The sequence below is a fragment of the Indicator indicator genome, chromosome 29 (assembly GCF_027791375.1).
Source record: "Indicator indicator isolate 239-I01 chromosome 29, UM_Iind_1.1, whole genome shotgun sequence".
NCBI classification, from domain to species: domain Eukaryota; kingdom Metazoa; phylum Chordata; class Aves; order Piciformes; family Indicatoridae; genus Indicator; species Indicator indicator.
The window spans coordinates 10,367,838-10,386,960 of NC_072038.1; the positions used below are offsets into that span (position 1 = coordinate 10,367,838).

Sequence of the window (19,123 nt, forward strand, 5' to 3'; positions counted from 1 at the left end):
TCCCAGCAAGCCTCTGGGAACTTACTGGTGATAGAATTAAAGGAAGAGTAACCAAGTATGTCAACCACTATAATACAAAATGAATGTCCCAAATCTGTGTTTTAAGGCCATATTACTGCTAAAGGACAACTAATAAAGATTGCCTTTATGTAGGATGTTCCAGCTGAGAAGCTTGTTATTACCTCTGGTTGTGTAATATAATTCAGAGTGGGATTGATTTTGACATCCTTTGCTTAGAAACATTGCAGCAATTTTTAATTCTTGTGCTGCTGTTATTCCAGGGAAGAAGATAGACTCACACAGAGACTATAATTTTCTTTAGTAGCCAGGCAGTCCTGCTTTATTGAACTGGTGACTCACTGGTTTCCTGAGAAACTACACAACTCACCAGTTCAGCTTCTCTTTCAGGCAGCTAAAAAAATATCTGGGCTATGTGATATGTGCTTGTCTTAGCCATTTGCTTCACAAAGAGCAAAAATGCATTGAAGAGGAAAATGAATGCAATCTCCTCTGGAGTAATGGCTGCATTGCTGCTCTGCTTGTTCCAGTGGGGTTGGAGGCTCTGATCCTGCCTTCCCCCATGTTGGTGGACAATGTCTGGGACATACAACCATAGAAGGAGCCTCCAAAGGTCATCTAGTCCAACACCCTCTGCAGTAAGCAGGGGGCATCCTCAGCATCCTGCAAAGCTTCACAATTCACAGTCTTGCTTCACAGTTATTTAGGAGGAGATCTGAGAGAACACCTGCACCTCAGAACTCCTCCACAGCAAGCCCAAAAGCGTCTCTTAAATAAATGAACAGTGATCTCTGAAGTGGTTAAAGAAGATGACACACAAAGGCACCTGTGTGCCATTGGCACCTGCAGCCTTCCTTGTGTCAGAACTCAATTTGTGCTTCCATGTGAGTCAGATGTGAACCCAGAAGATGCAAAATACTTGACATTTCCATTAGGCTGAACAGCAGACAGCCCTTTCTTTTTGGGGTAGCTGGTATCTGGCTTCATCCTCAGAGTATCTTCATCATGCAGCTTGTGAAAATGTAACTGAGCTTTTTAGGAGGTTGAGCTTTTCTTAAATTTTGATTCTTCTTACAGTAGAACAAAAAATCTAACTAATGAGAAGATGAGGAAAGCTTTGTTATCGGTAATCTGTGAGTTGAGTGAGGTGCATGATTTCAAGGTTAGACACAAATGGATGGATGGATGGATGGATGGATGGATGGATGGATGGATGGATGGATGGATGACAAACATTTTCACTTTGTCTCCTACATTGTGCTGCTCTGCTTCCTCCTGTGCCTTCAAAATGCTCATCCCAAGGTCTCCCAAGAGCCCCATTTCCCAAGGCATCAGAGTGCCTTTAGACTAACATGGACAAAACAGTCCAGCTCCCACTGAAACCAATGAGCAGCCAGAGTGAGGATTGCAGGATTGGCTTTCTGGGCTTTTCCAAGGAAGTGTGTTCATCTCTGCATGTCACTGTCTGTCACAAGGCTGCACTTCAATCAACACTGTGGTTTTTCTTTGTGATTATCCAGATCATTGCATACCAGCCCTATGGGAAGTCAGTGGACTGGTGGGCGTACGGCGTGCTGCTCTATGAGATGTTAGCTGGCCAGGTAAGAGTCACCCTCCCTCTGCTTGCTGTGACCTCCTCCTGCCTCTCTATCACTGCTCTGCTTCAAGACTCCCTAAAGGGTTAGACCCCAAAGGGTAGACCCTTGGGGTACAGGACTGGGGCCTTTCATAGTGGTGTTATCTCCTTGTACTCTTGCCTGCCTCCACCAAGAATGGGTTGAGGCTTTAAGCTCTTTGTATTGCACCCACATCACTGAGCACTGCCTTTGGATGCAGCTCCTTTGTACTGTAATAATGTCTAAATGGCCGTCTTCAAACCTGAATGGGAGACACTTGAGCAGGAAAATGCACGTCAAATGGGGGAAAAAAAATCATTTAGTGGTTTGAAACCACAGGGAAACATAATAGGAGTGTGTCTACAGCTCTGCATTGCAGCTGGGTCATAAGAATATGGGTTTTATGTTTTATGTCCTGGGGGTAAAATGTGAATCTGAAAAAATGCACAGTTATAGACCCCTTATTCTGCACAGTTAATGAGAGGCTGCTCTCTGAGTCACTCAAGGAGAAAAGCAGCACTGTGCTGCAGTAAATGGCAGAAAACTACCAACTTTAAGGAATTCTTTTAATCTTGAGTTGGAAAAGGTTTCTGCATTGGGCTCTCAGTGAGTGTTAGCTAAAGGTATGCATTTCCTAAGCTTAAAACATGCATTTTTAACAAATGCCTTAGATAGCTTCTCTAGTCAGTTCCAGTCAACATTTTAGCAGTTTTTAAAGGACAATTGCAGTTGTTACCATTTCCTTTACCAGTTTTTAAAGGACAACAATTGCAGTTGTTAGCATTCCCAGTCTGCACTGCAAATATTAGACAACTGAATGCTTTTAAGAAAAATAAGATTTCCCATGAGCTGAGTCCTGCACAGTGCCTGTATCCTGGTGTCTGACCCACAGGCACTGCCCTCCTCACCTCTATTCAAATACAAAATGCCACCCTTTCTGGTGGAAGTCTCCCCTTCATAGAAGCAGAGCCTACAGCTGTGTCTTATAAAACCAGCTGGAGCTTAATTGGAGTTAATTGAGGAATGGACATACCTTAGCACAAGGTAACTGAAAGTTACAGTCTCCAGACTTCACCCTTTGAAGTATTGTGGCTCTTTGGTGCACAGCACCTTTAGAAACTGATTAAAAATGATGCTAAAAGTAATTCTGCACACATTTCATGATAAATACTAAACTTCTGTATCAGAAAATAACCAAGGTGCGGGTGGTTGGGAGTTTGGTGTTTGTTCCTGAGCAAGAACCATTCCTGTATCTCTTTGGGCATCTATGATTGACTGGAGGCAGGCTGCTGGGCTGGATGCATCCCACCTATCCCAGTGTAGCCATAGTATTGCCATCTCATTGCACAAAAAGTGGAGAATTACAAAAAAACAAGCAGAGAGACAAACAACACCTCCCGCACCCTAAGTTACTGACCTGTGATTTGTTTCCAACAGCCTCCATTTGATGGAGAAGACGAAGATGAACTTTTCCAGTCCATAATGGAACATAATGTTTCCTATCCCAAATCCCTGTCGAAAGAAGCTGTCTCCATCTGCAAGGGGGTGAGATAGATGCTGCTGCTTTAGCACTTAAGTTCCTTTTTGGCAGTCCTTGTGAATAACTAAATTTGTCTGGCTTTGATACGGCGCTGTTGTATTTTTAAGTGCAACTTCTGTCAGGTGGTGCTGAGCTATATTGTCATGAAGTGCTCCTCACTTGGTGCCACTGATAAGTACTCAGCTCTTCCCACTGTGCCTGCTTGTTTTATGGTCAGAGCAAATGTCAGAGTCCACAGCTGCCAAATCCAAAGCAGAATTTATAAACAGGGCAATGGTGTGAAACATCTCCACCCACCTTGCCTCAACCCTTGGCAGCACAACTCTGACTTTGTAGAGTGAGGTTTCTTGGCTGGGATGGACACCAGATACTGCAGCCAGCCCTCAGCCCAGAATGCCCAACAACAGCAGCAGAGCAATGAAGTTAATGAGAATTGTTTTTAACTGTAGGTGAAGATGAGCCTGTGTGAAAATCTTCAATGTAAATGCAGGAAACTGGGGGGAAATCCTGACCCAGTGGTAACCTGCATGCTTAAAATATATCTTAAACTCCAGTTAATTCAAGTCCTCTTTTTTTGATTTTTTTTTTTTTTTTGAGGAAAAGATTTGACCTTAGGGAATTAGTTCAGGAAAAAAAGAATTCATTTGACTTTCCTTTGACTCTTTGTGACTCCCTGGAGTACTGTCAGTCTGTGCCTTTTCCAAACCACTGCCTATAAAGTTTTATTTCATGTCTTTCTTACAATGATAAGATATCACTGCACTTAGTGTTGGTTAATTTGATGTTTACTTTATTCCTCTGCTTTGCAACCACTGGTGAAGTATGGTACTGGAGCTGGAGAGGAATCTCTTAAGGACAGATCATTTAAAAAATAAATAAATAATTTAGAACAACGAGGTAAAAAGAAAGACCTCCTGAAGTTTGGATCCTATCCCAGTGTGGACATGCTGGCTAACAAAAACTAAACATGATACAGCTTTGTAAAGTAGCTGCAGACTGATGCCTTGACATGAAAAACATGAGCAGAGTTTGAACTGGATCTAGGTAGCCCTGTTCAGCTGTCCTGCTTGCTCCTGTTCTGCTGGGTGCTTACCCAAAGGGAGGTCAGAAAGCTAAAACGGCATCACAACACTAGGTCTAAAGTCAGGCCTCTATACAAGCATGTTCATCATCTCTATTAAACTAACAGTTTGATCCCAAATTTCAGTCAGCATTCTACCAGAGCTAAGAAGTCAATATGAGAAAGCTTCTCAACCTTGGAGTCAGCAGTAGCTCAGCAATCTTGGGACTGGGCACCACTGGGCAAGACAAACCTGCCCACTGTGCTCTTGAGTTGTCTGCTTAACATCTGTTCCACTGGTTCAGAGCTTGGTGAGTTTGATAAATGCAGCAGCTTCAGAAAGAATTAAAACCACTGGAATCATTGTTCACATTCTCTTGTTAGAACAAGAGCCTTAGAAGAGTTAACAAAAATGGGAAAGCTGCTGTTCAGCTTGAGGCAGGATGTGATTCCCAGCCATTTCCCAAAGGCTGCTGAGTACTGCTTGTATTTTAGGTTCAGAATTGGAATCAGATCAACTCAGCATTTGGAGGGAGACTAAAGCAGTACAGCTGAGATTTTAAAAAGATCTATTGAGGTGTCACTCCCTGCAGCATATTAATCATGTCCAATTTGTAAAAGGACTTTAAAAAGCCCCCCTCGGTACTGGAGCTGAGAGTTGAAGGCTATGTTGCTTAATTCCTAATGTGGACATGGCACTTTGGGACATGGTTTAATGGCCATGGTGGTGCTGGGTTAATGGTTGGACTTGATGATCTTAAAGGCCTTTTCAAACCAAAATGATTCCATGATTCTGTATAAATTGAAAAATAATTTGAGGAGTTTGTTAATTAGGGAGCATATTTCTGTTTCCAAGCAGGCAGTGCTGGTGGGTTTGGGGATTTTTTTCTTTTCCCCCAAGTCTGCTCAATCTATGCAGCTGGATACAGTATTGACCAAAATGTAATTAAGGATGGAAGGGAGGTAAGACAGATAAGGTATTGTCAGCTGGGTGCCAAGAAACTGTAAGCTCTGTAATGTCTTCTCTCCAGCAAGCCCAGAAAAATGAGGGGGAGAGCTGAGGGGATGTTGTACTTTGTACAGCTTTAGTATATTGGAATTTATTATGTTTAATTGATTGCTGGAGTAGGACAGAAGCTGTCTGGTGATTCATAAGACTGAACTGAAAGACCAAAGGGAAAACTCCCAAGTGAGATGTGAAGCAGAGGGATGGCAGAGTGCCCTGGGCACCACCTGCCCATCCACACCTCCAACAGCAACCTCTGCTGAACTGGGAAAGGGTCTCAAGTGCAGCCCTTAATTTTACTGCTGGTCTGCTGTCACCAGTGATCAAACAAGAAAACTGATCTTCAAAAAAAAAAAAAAGAATTTTTGCTTTTCAAAACAATTTTCTTAGCAACTTGCATCTTCAGGGGAGGAGCAAGAGCATCACAGTCTGGGCAAAGTCTGTCTCAATTTCATCCCAGCATTAAATTTAATCATTTGGTCTTTTCTTCCTAACAGCTGATGACTAAACATCCTGCAAAACGCCTTGGCTGTGGCCCTGAAGGTGAAAGAGACATCAGGGAGCATGCTTTCTTCAGGAGAATTGACTGGGAAAAACTGGAAAACAGAGAGATTCAGCCACCTTTCAAACCTAAAGTGGTGAGTGAGCTGCCAAGCGCTTCCCTCGCTAAATGTGTCTGCAGTCATGCTTTCCTGTGGGGGGAGACTAATGCTGGCTTGGTGGTGCTGAGAATCTGGGACACTTCTAAAATAAGGCAATTTGATTATGGCAGACCAGTCTGCAAAGCTGCTAATGTTTTGGCACCCTGTAGCATAACCCAGTCTACTTTGTGCCTTGCAAAGAAAAAAAAAAAGAAAAAAAAGTCAGTCTCTGAGCAGTTTGAGTCTTGACTTCAACAGTCAGGCACTGCAGGAGAAGTTGAAAACAGGGAAAAATGTCATATTGACACCACTTAATGATGGAACTTAATAAACTGAGTTCCTGACTGTCTCTGAGCAGCAGCTGAAGTCAGTGATTAAAGGTATCTGAGTGCTGGGGGGAATTTCCTCCACCCTGGGCTATGCAGCACAGGGGGTTTGTATTCCCCCCCCTCAAGTGACAGAAGCCACATCTGCCAAGTCTGCAGTGTGATCCCTGGTTTATTTGTAATGTTTATTACTGGGTTACACCCATCTATCTGTAGGGATGTTTTGCTAATCCAAAGGAAAGATGCCTTTACCATGAGAGCTCTTTCCATATTAGCATTTGAGGAGCTGTGTTTGTTGGTACTGAATTTCTTCCAGCCTCTACCATGCTTTATTGACAGGCAAAGGAAAGTAATTGCACACAGGAATAGAGGCTTTCAGGAGCAGCTTCTTTCTCTAACACTTGAGTGTGTGTGTGTCAGCTGAGTTGTGTGGCTCACTGTAGCACTGCAGGTGTAGGATCATTGCTCTGGACACTGATTTATTTACCAGCACAGGCATGCTAGTGTGGTATCACCAACTAATGAACTGGTGAGAGAGGCCAATCTCTGAGGGAGGCCACCACCAGATTATATTTCCTTTTATTTTTTGGCATGCAAATGATTTTTTCACATCACCAGGAGCATAGCTGCATGCTCAGAAGAGTGTTTTGTGCTAGGGGAAAAAGCCCTTTTCATATGGTGTGGAGTTTGCACGCAGGAAGGAGTGTGAATAAGCAACATGCCTGGTGCTGCCAACCCTGCCCAGCCAGTCCCCAGAGCTGCCTGTCCCAGGAGGAGCTGCACCTCTTTAAAGCATGTTTTACAGCAGAGTTTCATTACATGCTTCTTGAGTCAAATTTAAAGAGCTCGTAAAGCAAATCTACCTTAACATCTGGAAGCTTTATTAGCTCAGCAATTGAGTGCTTAGGCTCTCCTTGAAGTTAAAAGTCATGCCAGCATGAAGGTACTCAGAGCTTGAAGTGTGGTCTGCTTCCATCATAGGATGTTTCATGGCAGATCCTGGCTCCTGTTTAGAGCAGCTGTGCTGTGTCTCTGTGATCATCATGACCTGGTTTGTTATGTACAGGCTGCTATTAAAATGCACCAAGGCATGTTCACAGGGAGCCTAACTTCTCCAGCTGAAAGTCATCTCAAATCCAAGTCTGAATTTACATACCCTCCAAAGAACCTGTTTGTTGTGATTGCTGATTCTATTTATATTGATCCTAGAGAGCAAAAACCACACCCCCCTTATGTTTGAAGACATGGAAGTATTTATAGGCTTTGTTTGGGGTGGGGTTTTTTTCCAGTCAACCTTTGTAGGTCCATCTCCTCCTTGAAGCCTGATGGTGCAAGAATAATCCTGCTGCTATTGCACACAGGCCAGGCTGGTTCTCACTCAAACACAGGGCTGCAGATTTTGGGTCAGCAGTTGGTCGGTTTAAATGTGTTCCCTTCCAGATTGACACTTCACAGGCTACAGGCAGAGTGATTATTTGGCAAGGACATTTGACTCACATTTGTAAGGTTAAGAGTTCTACAAGTCCTTTATTTTCAGTTCTGCATTAACACTGCATTAGCACTCACAAGAGCAATGCTGCTTTTTAATGTGAAAACAAACCACAGAATTGTCAGGGCTGGAAGGGACCTCAAAGATCATCTAGTTCTAACCCCCCTGCCGTGGGCAGGGACACTTCCCACTAGATCAGGTTGTTCACATAACTGAAGATTGAAATTTACTGATAAATTGTTATATTCACCCCCCAAAGACACCCAAATTTCACATGAGTTCTTTCTTAGCTTCCACTAATGTAAGCAATAGGGAGAGATCTGGTGGAGTCAGGGAGTTTGGTTTCAATCTTTAGCTTGTGTGAATACCTTCCACTTGCTAAAAAAAGAAAAGAAAAAAAAAGAAAGATAAGAAAAGAAAAAAGAGCACAATGTTGTGGAAGGATGAAGCATATCTGTTTTTAGCAAAAAGTCTTCCCTCCATAAATAGCCCTTTTGTGCCTGCTCTGAGCTGACTGCTGCCTCTAAATAAATTTGACTGGCAATTTGGGGATCCACCAACTTCCATTCCAGTGATGCAGAGCTGTCAAGGTTCAGCTCTGCCCATTCTTGTTCACAGATTCTGTACCAAAATGCATTGGCTTCAGTGAGCAGCAGGGTACTGGGTGAGTGCAGCACCATGGGTGGAAAGAACAGATTACCATCAGCTTTTAACCCATGGAAGTGTTCCTCTGCTGGTCTTCTTCCAAGACTGGACCAATGTCCTTCTGTGAACACTGCAGGCCACTGCCTGAGCATGTATTTTTCATCTGAAATATGAATCAACTCATGCCTGAGGCAGCAGAAGTTCTTTGCTGCTCAGGTCATGCAACGTGTCCCAGTCCAGGATGTGCCAGGTGCTTTGCAGGAAGGTTGGAAGCTGTGAGGGAGCTGATTCCAAGAGAGCCAAACACCTTGCCCTTGAGTTCCCTTAGCAGGCCCCTCTTCAGCTGGTTCCTCCTGTAAATGTGCAGCTTCATTCATGCTGCATTAGTTCAGACAGATCCATGGTTAGGATTGGTCTGCTGAGCAAGCCATTTGCTTCCCTTTCCGAGTTACCCTCCAAGTCTGAAGGTAATGGTGTGATGTCATCCTCCAAATGCAGAGGGAGGTACAATGTAGGGAGGGATGGATGGAGAGGAGGGGGTCAGGGACAAGGGGAAGAACCACTCAGTGCCTTTATCATCCAACCACACTGCTCCAAGATCTGCTTCTGCAGTTAGTTTTGAGATAAGCAGATTTACCACTTCCCTTTAGACCTCTCCACAATATTCAGTTTTCCTCAGGCATTTTTTTCTTGCACCCAAGCTAATTTTGTTCAGGTCCCACTTTCTCATTGCTTCTAATCATATCTCCCTGCCTCTCAAGTGTTTTCTGTGTTACCCAAAACTATCCTTTTTGCAGACCTCATTTGTTTTCTGCTCTGAATGAGTTGCCTTCAGTGTGTAGCTCTACAGGCCCCCTCCTCAGCTGGCCTTTGTGAGACAGGTCTCTTCTCTTGGGCAAAACAAGGAGGAAACAGGTGACAGCACATTCTGTAATGTTCCCAGGACACAGTCCCTGTCCTCCCAAGGACCAGAGCTCTGCTGTCATTTATGAATCTGGACCAGAGTTTAGAGGCTGTACAACTAAAAATCAAAGGATAAAAAAATGAATTACATTAAACTTTCTGCAGCTTAGGAAGGAAACAGAGACCAACACCAAGGTTTCATTTTGCATTGTAAAGGTTTTAAGGAGAATGAGTTGACTTGGCAGGTGAAGTCCCTTCTGCCATGCCCATAAAAATATTTTTTTTTTCCTTTTTTATGGCAGTAATTCTGGATATTTAAGCCTTTTTACCTCCTTGTCTCATGCTGATGGATAGAAACTTCCCTGACTGTTTTTCATCACAATTCATCCATTTAAACTTCTCTGTTTGCTGGGGAGGGGGGGTGGGGTGGGGGTGGTATTTCCTTACCATTTCTTAAAAAAAAAGCAAATTTCCTCTTAACTAATCCTAAGGAACAGGGAGGGGGGAAGTCTTGCATGCATCCTGAAAAATCTGCATAAAGCTGGAGCTGCCAATGCATTACTGAGATTTTTTCAACCCTTTTTTTTTTCTCTCCTGTTTTTCTCTTTCCTTTGTGTGTTTTTTTTCCTTGCAGTGTGGCAAAGGTGCTGAGAACTTCGACAAATTCTTCACACGAGGACAGCCAGTGCTGACCCCCCCGGACCAGCTGGTCATTGCTAACATAGACCAAACAGATTTTGAAGGGTTCTCTTATGTCAACCCCCAGTTTGTGCACCCCCTGGTAGAAAATGTAGCATGAAACAGCCCAACAGGCACAGATCCCACAGCAGGGAACGGTCTTTAACCCTACAGTTTTTAGGCTTTTGCCTTGTTGATTCCATCCAGGCCTGGAAATTGTAGGGTTAGGGGGGGAAAGGCCACCCTTTGAGGATTTGGGCTTTGCAGCAGTGATGTATTGTCTTCATGGGAGATAAATTAGTGTATGGTGCCCACTTAACTCTTCTAGAAGTCACCACTGACTTGTCTAAACTGCTCCACTTTTTTGGTACATTAGACATTTTTGTAACTTCCCACTGCCCTTTTGCTCCCTTTTTCCCACTTTGCTGTTTTAGAAACGATCTAACATGTGGTCTGAAAAAAAATCCTAACCCCCAACATTTAATCCTCGTCAGGGGGTGATGGGAGATGAGATGAAAGTGCTCTACCCTGAGGGACTGCTTCTCCCTGCTCTGCCTGGTGACCTGGGGGAGCTCAGCAGCACAAGAGACGGAAACAGCAGCCCCGGGGAGGAGGGGAATGCAAATAATGGTTGCAAGGAATTGTTTGGGAAGCACAACAGAAAGCAGTTGGGAGTGGGTGGGCATGGGGGGACAAAATTCAATTCAACCCTGAGGCTTCCTGAACTGATCCTCTAAGCAACACCAAGGTTAAACACACTTCAGTGGTGGTCAGATCTCTAGGATCTTTGCTACGTAGCATGTGGTAAACTCAAGGGTGAATTTTTTTGTCTTTAATAATTATGATTATGATAATAATAATAATAATAGTAATAACTTTAATAATATTTTTGTGAATTTTAATCTCCATGAGATTATTCTGTGATCCAGGGTGCCATTGTTTGTTCAGTTAATTTAATTTACACCACTCCTCAAAGTTTACTGGTGAACTGGTTCTAATGCTGATATTTTACTATGACATTTGTTAACCTGGAATGTCAAACAAACCTGAAATCCCTTCAACCTTCTTTACATGTCTTTATTTATAGCCTGCAGTATAGGGCAGTAGTAAATGGAAGAAAACATTCTGTGTACTCAATAACATAAACTGCAGCCCCAAGAGACTTCCTGGCTTCTCCAGAATCACTCCTGAGAATCGAGATTAAGTCTTAAACTAAGTGGTTTTAATTAAAAAAAAAAAAAAGAAGAAAGACTTGGGGCTGTAGAAAAATCAAGCCTGGGGAAAAAAAGAAAAAGAAAAAGCATCAGCACCTAAAACTTGTTTTATTGGTAGGATGGAATTTAATACTTTTTATGTGTGCTTCATGCAATGAATTTTGCATGCTTAGTAATAACTCTTAATAATAAGGGTTAATAATAAGCAGCTCTCTCTTCCTGGCATAATCATATCAAGCATCAAGAGTGTTATCAACTTTTTCTAAACCAAACTGTGCTTTATTTGTGAAGTTCTCGTTCCCAAATGCCATCCTTTAGATTTAGCTAAATGTTTTCTTGCTGTTGATTTAGGGTTTTTGTTTGTTTCTTTTGTTTTCCTTTAGGGTTTGGATATTGTTAATGGCTTCAGGGTATAATCTTGTGGGGTTGTTTTGGGGTTGGTTTGTTGTTTCGGTTTTTTTTTTTCTTTTACAGTAGATCTCCTTTGAAACAATAATTGCTACCTGCAGGTTTTCTATGAGGTTCAATTAGGCTTTCATTTCACCTCTGCTTATTACATACAGGGAAGGAAATAGACTTTATTTGCAGTGCAGAAAACTCTAATCAATGCAATCTTCTCCTCTCCTATCACTTAGAGAAACAAATTTTGATATTTCCTCTTACAACATACCAGAAGATATTAATCCAAATATCAGTAAATGTTAATTATTTTTTTTGTGCATATTTGGGGTTTGTTACAGCATGTAAAATAGTTGTCAGTGCATTTGCCTTTTTTTTTCTTTTTCCTCCCTTCTGCCTTGTTACCCTCAGCAGCCATAGGCACTTTTTGTCTGTCAGATGTGCATGGTGATGCCAGAAGCATGATGTCTCTGTTGCTGCATGCAGACTGATTACAATTTTTTTCCAGCATGTAAACATACTCAAAAAAAAGAAAAGTAAGATATTTGCCATAAAAGACTTCAATTTATACTAGACTATGTAACTGGTGGGGAGGGGGAGGGTGGGAAGGGAATCTACTTTCTAACCATCTTTTATGACAATAAAACATGGAACCTGTGCCAAAGATTCTGTTAAAAAGATCCAATCCTGCATGCTGGTAACCAGGTGGATGGGTTTGAGCTGGGGTGGAGTGGGACAGGTTGTGAGTGGGAGGTGGTTGGATGTGAACAGCAACTGTGTCCTGCTTCTGCATCTGTGGTGCCCTCAAAAGCCATGTCTTTGGTGCCTGTGGTTTGTGACTGCAGCACTCCAGAGGTTTGGCTTTTGCCCAGTCATGGTCTTTTTGTGGCCCCAGCTCCGAGCAAGGAATGTCTCCCTGGGTAAGGCTGAGCAGGGTTAATGGGCAAACTGAACCATTCTGAGCAGGAGAAAACACCCTCCCAATGAGGGGCATTGGCCAACTAACAAGAACTCAGACTGTTGCCTAAATACGCTGAGCTCACCATGTTTAAAACCTTTTAGGAGTATGAATTTTAAACCATTCTGTGTCAAATATGTTCCCAGACAAGTCTGAGAGTTCATTTTCTGCTTTGTGTGTTATCTACTTTGCAGATGATGATGTTCACCATACTAAGGCAGCATTCATGACTATTTCTGTTCTTCTGAATGTCTTTAGGCTGCCACAGGTTAGGAGAATCTGAGCATCACACTGTAGAAGACTGTAACAGAGTCAAGAGATTCCTGAGGCTCAGGTTGTGAATAGTGGAGGGGCTCTCAAGTCAGTCTGCAGAGAGGCAGCTTGAAGAATGTGAAGGAAATAAGAGACTTCTGAAAGAGGCAAATGTTGGGAGAAATACCAGCCCAGAGGGTTTGGAAGTAAGAAGAGCAGTAAGGGGGCAGAAGTGAACCAAGCTACAAACAGGCAGGAGGTCTCATGGGTGGATGTGCCCAGTCATGGAATGCATTGGGTTGGAAGGGACCTTTAAAGGTCATCCAGGCCAACCCCCTGCAGCCATCAGGGACATCTGCAACTAGAGCAGGTTGCTCAGGGCCACAAACAACCTGACCTGGAATGGTTCCAGGGATGGGGCATCTACCACCTCTCTGGGCAACCTGGGCCAGTGTCTTACCACCCTCTGTATAAAAAAATTCTTCCTTCTATCCAGTGTAAATCCCCTTTTTTAGTTTAAACCCATCACCAATCAGTTCAGTTCTGGTTTCCTCATGAAATGTACAGGAAGGTCCCAATGTGGGGTGCTGGCACTGGCACAGCTGCGATGGTTAGTGCAGTTCACACCAGAACTGAGCATTAAAGAGCTGGTCCAACATCTGGACAGAGCTGCTCATTTTCTGGCTACCTCTCATAACCAATTCTTCAGCACTTGCGTTTGCTCCCCAGTTTTTCTGAGGTAGAAGCAGAAATTCCTCTTCAGCATTGTTACCTCCAGTCCTGGGCTTGCTACAGCTCCTGTTGTCTTCTGTAGGTGTCCATACACCTATGAAAAGGTTCTGTGAGCTCCTGGGTCCTGCAGGAAGCAGACAGGGTTGTGTAAAGCAGGGACTGACTGTTTGTGTTGCTCCTCATTGCTCTGCCCAGTGCTCTCACATGTGAACACTCACACTTGAGCCAGCCCTTCCCATGAGAACTCATCATCCAGGGATGTATAGTGACAAGTAAAACCTGAAGTACCCAACAAGCCTTTTCATCTCCTTTTAAACACAAATGTTATTTATATACTATTTTTCACAAGATTTGGGTTTCTAGAGAACATCTATCAACAGAGGGAGAGGCACTGGAACTGCTTTTCTTTCGCTTGTGTTCAGTAGCAACCAAAATCTGAACACCCACATCCTTACAAAGCTTTCTGAAAGTCAAACTGAGAATTATAATGCACTGAAGCTGGGGTGGAAGTTCTGGGAGCTGTGTTTCCATCCCACATGCACTCAAGTCCCCAGGGGCTCTGGAACAGCCCTGTTTGTCCTAGGGGAGGGGCAAAGGCCTTCCACATAAATCTTCCAGGCTGTTTCCAGGAATTAAATAGGATTTAACTGGCTCCTAGGCAACTTTCTTCATTATTTAGGCATCTGGGTGTTTTTATCCACCTTGGAGTCACTTTAGAAGGGTGGTGGGCTTCCAGCATGGCCACTTTGGCTGCTGACCAGTCTCAGTGTTTTTAGCAAGGATTGCACATAGGTGCAAAAATGCAAAGGATTGCAAATAGGTGCAGAGAGCACATTCCCATAATAAAATACTCCCCCCTAATCCATGTGAGAGGAGAAATGCAATTAGGCTTTCTGATCCTTCATTCTTTCCAGAAATACAGATTGAATTTCCTTTTACAAACTGAAGAAAGTTCTTCTGGAAGTCAGCTGTTAGTTTGAAAGAAACTTATCATATCTAAATGCTGTTGGCCTTTGAAATCCATCCTGTCTTGGGGGGGAATTGAGTTGAATAATCTTGGGCTCCTGCAAAATGAATAAGGTCAAGTGAGAGAGGATCTTCTCTTCTAGCTAGAAAGATGATGTGTCCAAGGGCTGGCACTGGGTGGTACCACTTGCACTGTTTTCTGAGTGGGTGCATCCAGATGCAATCCCAGTTAAATGCCATAGGAGATGTGTGGGTAGGAGAGAAGCCAGATCCTCCTTGTTACACAAAACACAGCCTTGGAAATACTTATAATAATAATAACAATCCAATAACGCTGTGAGTAGCAAGACTGTTACAGTGGGGAGTTTACAGTGGGCTTTGGGACCTGCCAGGAAACTTCTGGAGAGGTTTCCTGTGATTTTCAGCTGTTTAGTCATTGACATAAATCACTGCACATAGGTTTGTGTCATTGCTCCAGGTGATGGGTCCCCTCTGTGTGCTGTTGGCTAGGTAGGCACTCAGCTGTCAAGCAGTAAAAGGGTGGACAAGGAAATCACTTCTCTCCTCAGCTCCACACTCTTAGATAGGATCAGAAACAGCTCAGCTGAAGAATTGCAGAAGACTTGACTCCATAAACATGTTTGATTTCTTACCAACCTGTTACTGTGCCAGCAACAACTGGTAATTAAATTGCCTTATGATGAATAATGACCCTGAACTGCAGGCCTCCTGGTCTGGGAAAGCCTTGAGAGGCAGAGGGCAAAGGGGTTCACCTCTCTGCCTCAGTTACCTCATCTGCAAAATGGGGGTAATAATACTTACCTGCCTCTCAGGGAGCTGTGAGGACTTCTTAGGTAACATTTCTCATCCACTTTTAACCTGCAAAGGGTTGTGTGAGTATTATTATCACTTAATACTAAACCAGTTTGTTGCATTCACGTGGTACTGCTGGATGTGCCACGTGCTTTCTACTTTGTCTAGAGAACTTTAGGAACTCTTCTGAAGCCATTTGAAGAGAAATCAAATCAGATCTGATAAGTTTGTTACAGAATCTGGAGTCCAGCCTTTGCTAACTGGAGTCGGGGTGCAGCAGGGAACGATGCTGGCTGCTCGTGGAGGTCAGCTGGCACTTCCCTCTTTTCCAGTTACTGGGATTCCTTTGTGCAATTCCAAAATTCCATGGAAATGGAAGTCTTAGCAGAACAGATTCTTGTAGTGTGAGATTCCCTATGGGTAAATAAAGTCAGCACAGCTGTTTTCTAGCAATGTTTGTACAGGAGAAGTTTTATTCTTCATGCAGCTGGTCCGCCTGTGGCAGGTTTATTCCGATGGTATTTTAATGTATTCCTGTGTTGTATATCTTTGTGCTTTGCTTTTCCTTGTGTGTCACACCCTAGTCCTGATTTAAAAGAAAACCACCCAAGAAGATATGATTTTTCTTCTGTTGATGGGAGTAGACCAAAAGGAAAGAAAGAGAGAGAGAAAGAAAAAAAAAAGAGAGAGAAAGAAAGAAAGAGAGAAAGGAAGGAAGGAAAGAAAGGAAGAAAGAGAAAGGAAGAAAAAGAAAGAAAGAAAAAGAAAGAAAGGAAAGAAAGAAAGGAAGAAAGAAAGAAAGAAAGAAAGAAAGAGGGAGAGAAAGAGTGTGCAGTCTATTAATAATGTTCATAGAATCCCAGAGTGGTTTGGGCTGGAAGGGACCTCTAAAGGTCAGCAGGAGACATCTTCAACTAGAGCAGGTTGCTCAGAGCCACAACCAAGCTGACCTGGAATGATTCCAGGAATAGGGCTTATACCACCTCTCTGGGCAACCTGGGCCAGTGTTTCAACCACCCTCAGTGTAGATTTTAAACCCTCGTTGTAGTTTTAAACAGTGATGTGCAGGAGGAGTAGCAGCAGCACTGATCACCAGCCCAGCCTGCTTCCATTGAAACTCATTTCTCACTACAGGATACATTGGAAAGTCCACAGCTAGTGTTAAATCAGTTTTATAATCATGAGTTGGTGACAGGAACATTTTAATAGAAAGCAGAATTATGTTTCTGAACTTTATATACCTGTTCCTAAGAACTATTTGAATTGTATTTCTTTTCCTCCCATGTGAGGCAGCACTGCCAGGGGCTCTGTCCCTCCAGAGGTTCATGTGCTGTTTGGCCCTCCCAGGCATCCAGTGGAACTGTGACAGGCTTAGAGCTCTCTGGGTGCTTAGTGCTTTGCTGGAGCCAAGACCATGGTTTCCAGCATCTGGCAGCACTAAGCCTGTAAGCCCCAGATCAGCAAAAACATCAAGTGTGTGCTTGTGCCTGCTGCTGTTCAACAGAGCAAGGACACTGGGGCTCCCCATCCCATAGAAGTCAGGAGAGTTTGCACACCTGGATGCCTTGTTGACTTGGAGCAGACAAAAACATTCTTGCAGTGATGATACAAATTCATCCTGTGGCTTGTTCCCCACTGAACCTCTCCTGAGCTATTAAAATGAATGCAAGAAAAATCATTTCAGCAGACTGAAGCTTGTTGCCTCTTCTAAAAAGGTGCATTTCCCATTTGCAGGACAGCACAAAGCCCACCCAAAGCTGTTAAAATGGTTCCTTTAGTACTATCTCCTTTCAAACAAGGAGGAATCTCACCATGAACCCCTTCATCCTTACTACTGTTATTTTAAGTCCCAGGATTTGTATTTCTGAAGAGGAGAACGTTCTTTATTTTTCCAATCATTTATCTGCAAGCTGCTAGCAGAACATTTGAAGAGACCATTCCTCAGTCAATGAATCCAAACAAATCAATCCTTGGAAGCACAGTGGGCAAGGCTGATGGAGAAATCACAGCACCCTTTCACACCCCCCTCCCTCCTTAATTTGCAGTATCTCCAATCCTTGTTTGCATGAACTGCTTTTTGTTCAGTATTAATTGTAGTTTCAAAGCAAGTGTGTGTGAATAAAAACACTGATCCTTCACTTTTGTGGGACTTTGCTCTGCCTCGGGGAAATTTCAGCCCAAAATTGGACTCCACAAAGCTCAGAGCCTGCAGGGATCACAGCCACAAAGCTCACCCAGACCTCGGTTCTCCATTCACACAGAATTTAACCTGGGCCCTTTTTAATTCCTCTTAATAAATCAAGAGAAAAAGAGGCTTAGCTGGGGAAAGGATGTCTGTGTGTAAGAGGATTTCAGCATGCTGAGAGGTGAGCAGGCAGCTCTCTGAGCCAGCAGGTCCTTGGCTCGGTGCCCCTGAGCCAGCAGGTCCCTGGTTTAACCTTCTCAGCATCTCTGAGCTGCTCCTGGTGTGGATGGTGCAGGGAAAAAACAGCCCCCAGGAGTGAAGTCAGATTTTCAGGGTGGAGAGTCTCATTCAAAACCTGATGTGAGATTGGTAGTGGGGGATGTGCCCTCCTTCTAGACACTGACCTCACTTTGTCACATCCCTCTGTGTGTAAGCCTCGGGTGATTCATTCCACCCTCTGCACGTTTTCCTGGGAAGAGAGTTTGTTTCATGGGGATTGATGATGCTCAGGGCCCACCTTTGCCATGACATACTTGGGTTAGTCCTCCTGAAGGAGAGGACACAACCTCCCAGTCCCACCAGTGGGACTCACCTCAAGTCCAGGCACTTGCCTCACTTAGGCTGACATCATTTTGTTTTCAAAATATGAAAGCCATGTTCAAATATTGTGACAACTTGACAGACAGCTGCTTTCTCTGCTTGCTCTCAGAGGTATTGAGTCTCATGCTAATTCAGTAATTGGGTTAGTTTAATTGACAGCAAAGTCTGGCTGAGTTTGCCCAAAGGAATGGTTGAAACTCGTGTTTTTTTTTTTTTTCCTAGAGACAGCATTTCCAGGCTGCTGCATGCTGCTCAGTCTTCATCTGATGTGCACAGCTTCTCCTGAAGCCCATGGACACATCTTTTCTCAGGTCTTGAGAGCTTTCTGCAGAGCAGAGGAGGGTGTTAGTGGAGACATCATAGCCCTGAGCTGGTGGGTGTGCAGCTGGTGCAGGAGGAAAGCTGGTCCTTAGCCCTCAGTACTGCCAGACCTGTACCTCCCACCAGCTTGGCTGTCCAGATGAGAGGGGTGGGATTTCATTCCCAGCTGTGGCCTTCAGGGTGGACCCTGGGGTTGGTCCTGCAGTCAAGGGAGCACTTAGCCCCCCAGAAATATAAATTGGGATGTTTGGACCTGTCAGGGCTCCTAACATCAGAAATGGTCATTATTGACCAACATGAACAGCACAGCCAAACAACTCAGCAGTGTCAATGCCAGGCTATACAGCAAAAAAAGCACTAAAACACCCTTCCAGAGCTGATCTCTGCTCCCCTTGCCAGCAGTGGGCACATGTCACCCTCTTCAGCTGTGGCTTAACCAACCATGGCCAGCAGCAGCTTGTGGCATCCTTGGCTTTTTGGGTGAGCCCAGAAATCATCACACAAGTCTCCAAATATTCTCCAGCCATACCCCTGGGGAAAGGCAGGTCTGGTGAAGGTGTGTGTAGACAGAAAGTGACTCCAGACTGGCACTAATCTTGGTACCAGGAGCTGGTACTGCTTTGGGAGCAAACAGTCTGCAGGTGGTCCTGCTCCTCTGCTGCCCTGGCCAGGGATGGAGATGCACTCATGGCTGAAAGGGAGGCAGGGAATTTGTGCAAACTGTGGGTTTGTTGAACTTGTGCGAAGCAGGCAGGATTAGG

The 19,123-nt window shown here is 43.9% G+C and overlaps 1 protein-coding gene across 1 annotated transcript in view; it reads left to right on the top strand.

Annotated features, from left to right (window-relative positions):
- Window positions 1–10,043, top strand: part of PRKCA (protein kinase C alpha) — a 149,711-nt gene extending 139,668 nt beyond the window's left edge. Inside the window, exons 14-17 of the mRNA XM_054394006.1 lie at window positions 1,539–1,619; window positions 3,072–3,179; window positions 5,738–5,878; window positions 9,879–10,043. Coding sequence (XP_054249981.1) covers window positions 1,539–1,619; window positions 3,072–3,179; window positions 5,738–5,878; window positions 9,879–10,043 — 495 coding nt within the window. The remainder of the gene's footprint in view (window positions 1–1,538; window positions 1,620–3,071; window positions 3,180–5,737; window positions 5,879–9,878) is intronic.
- Window positions 10,044–19,123: the final 9,080 nt, after the last annotated feature.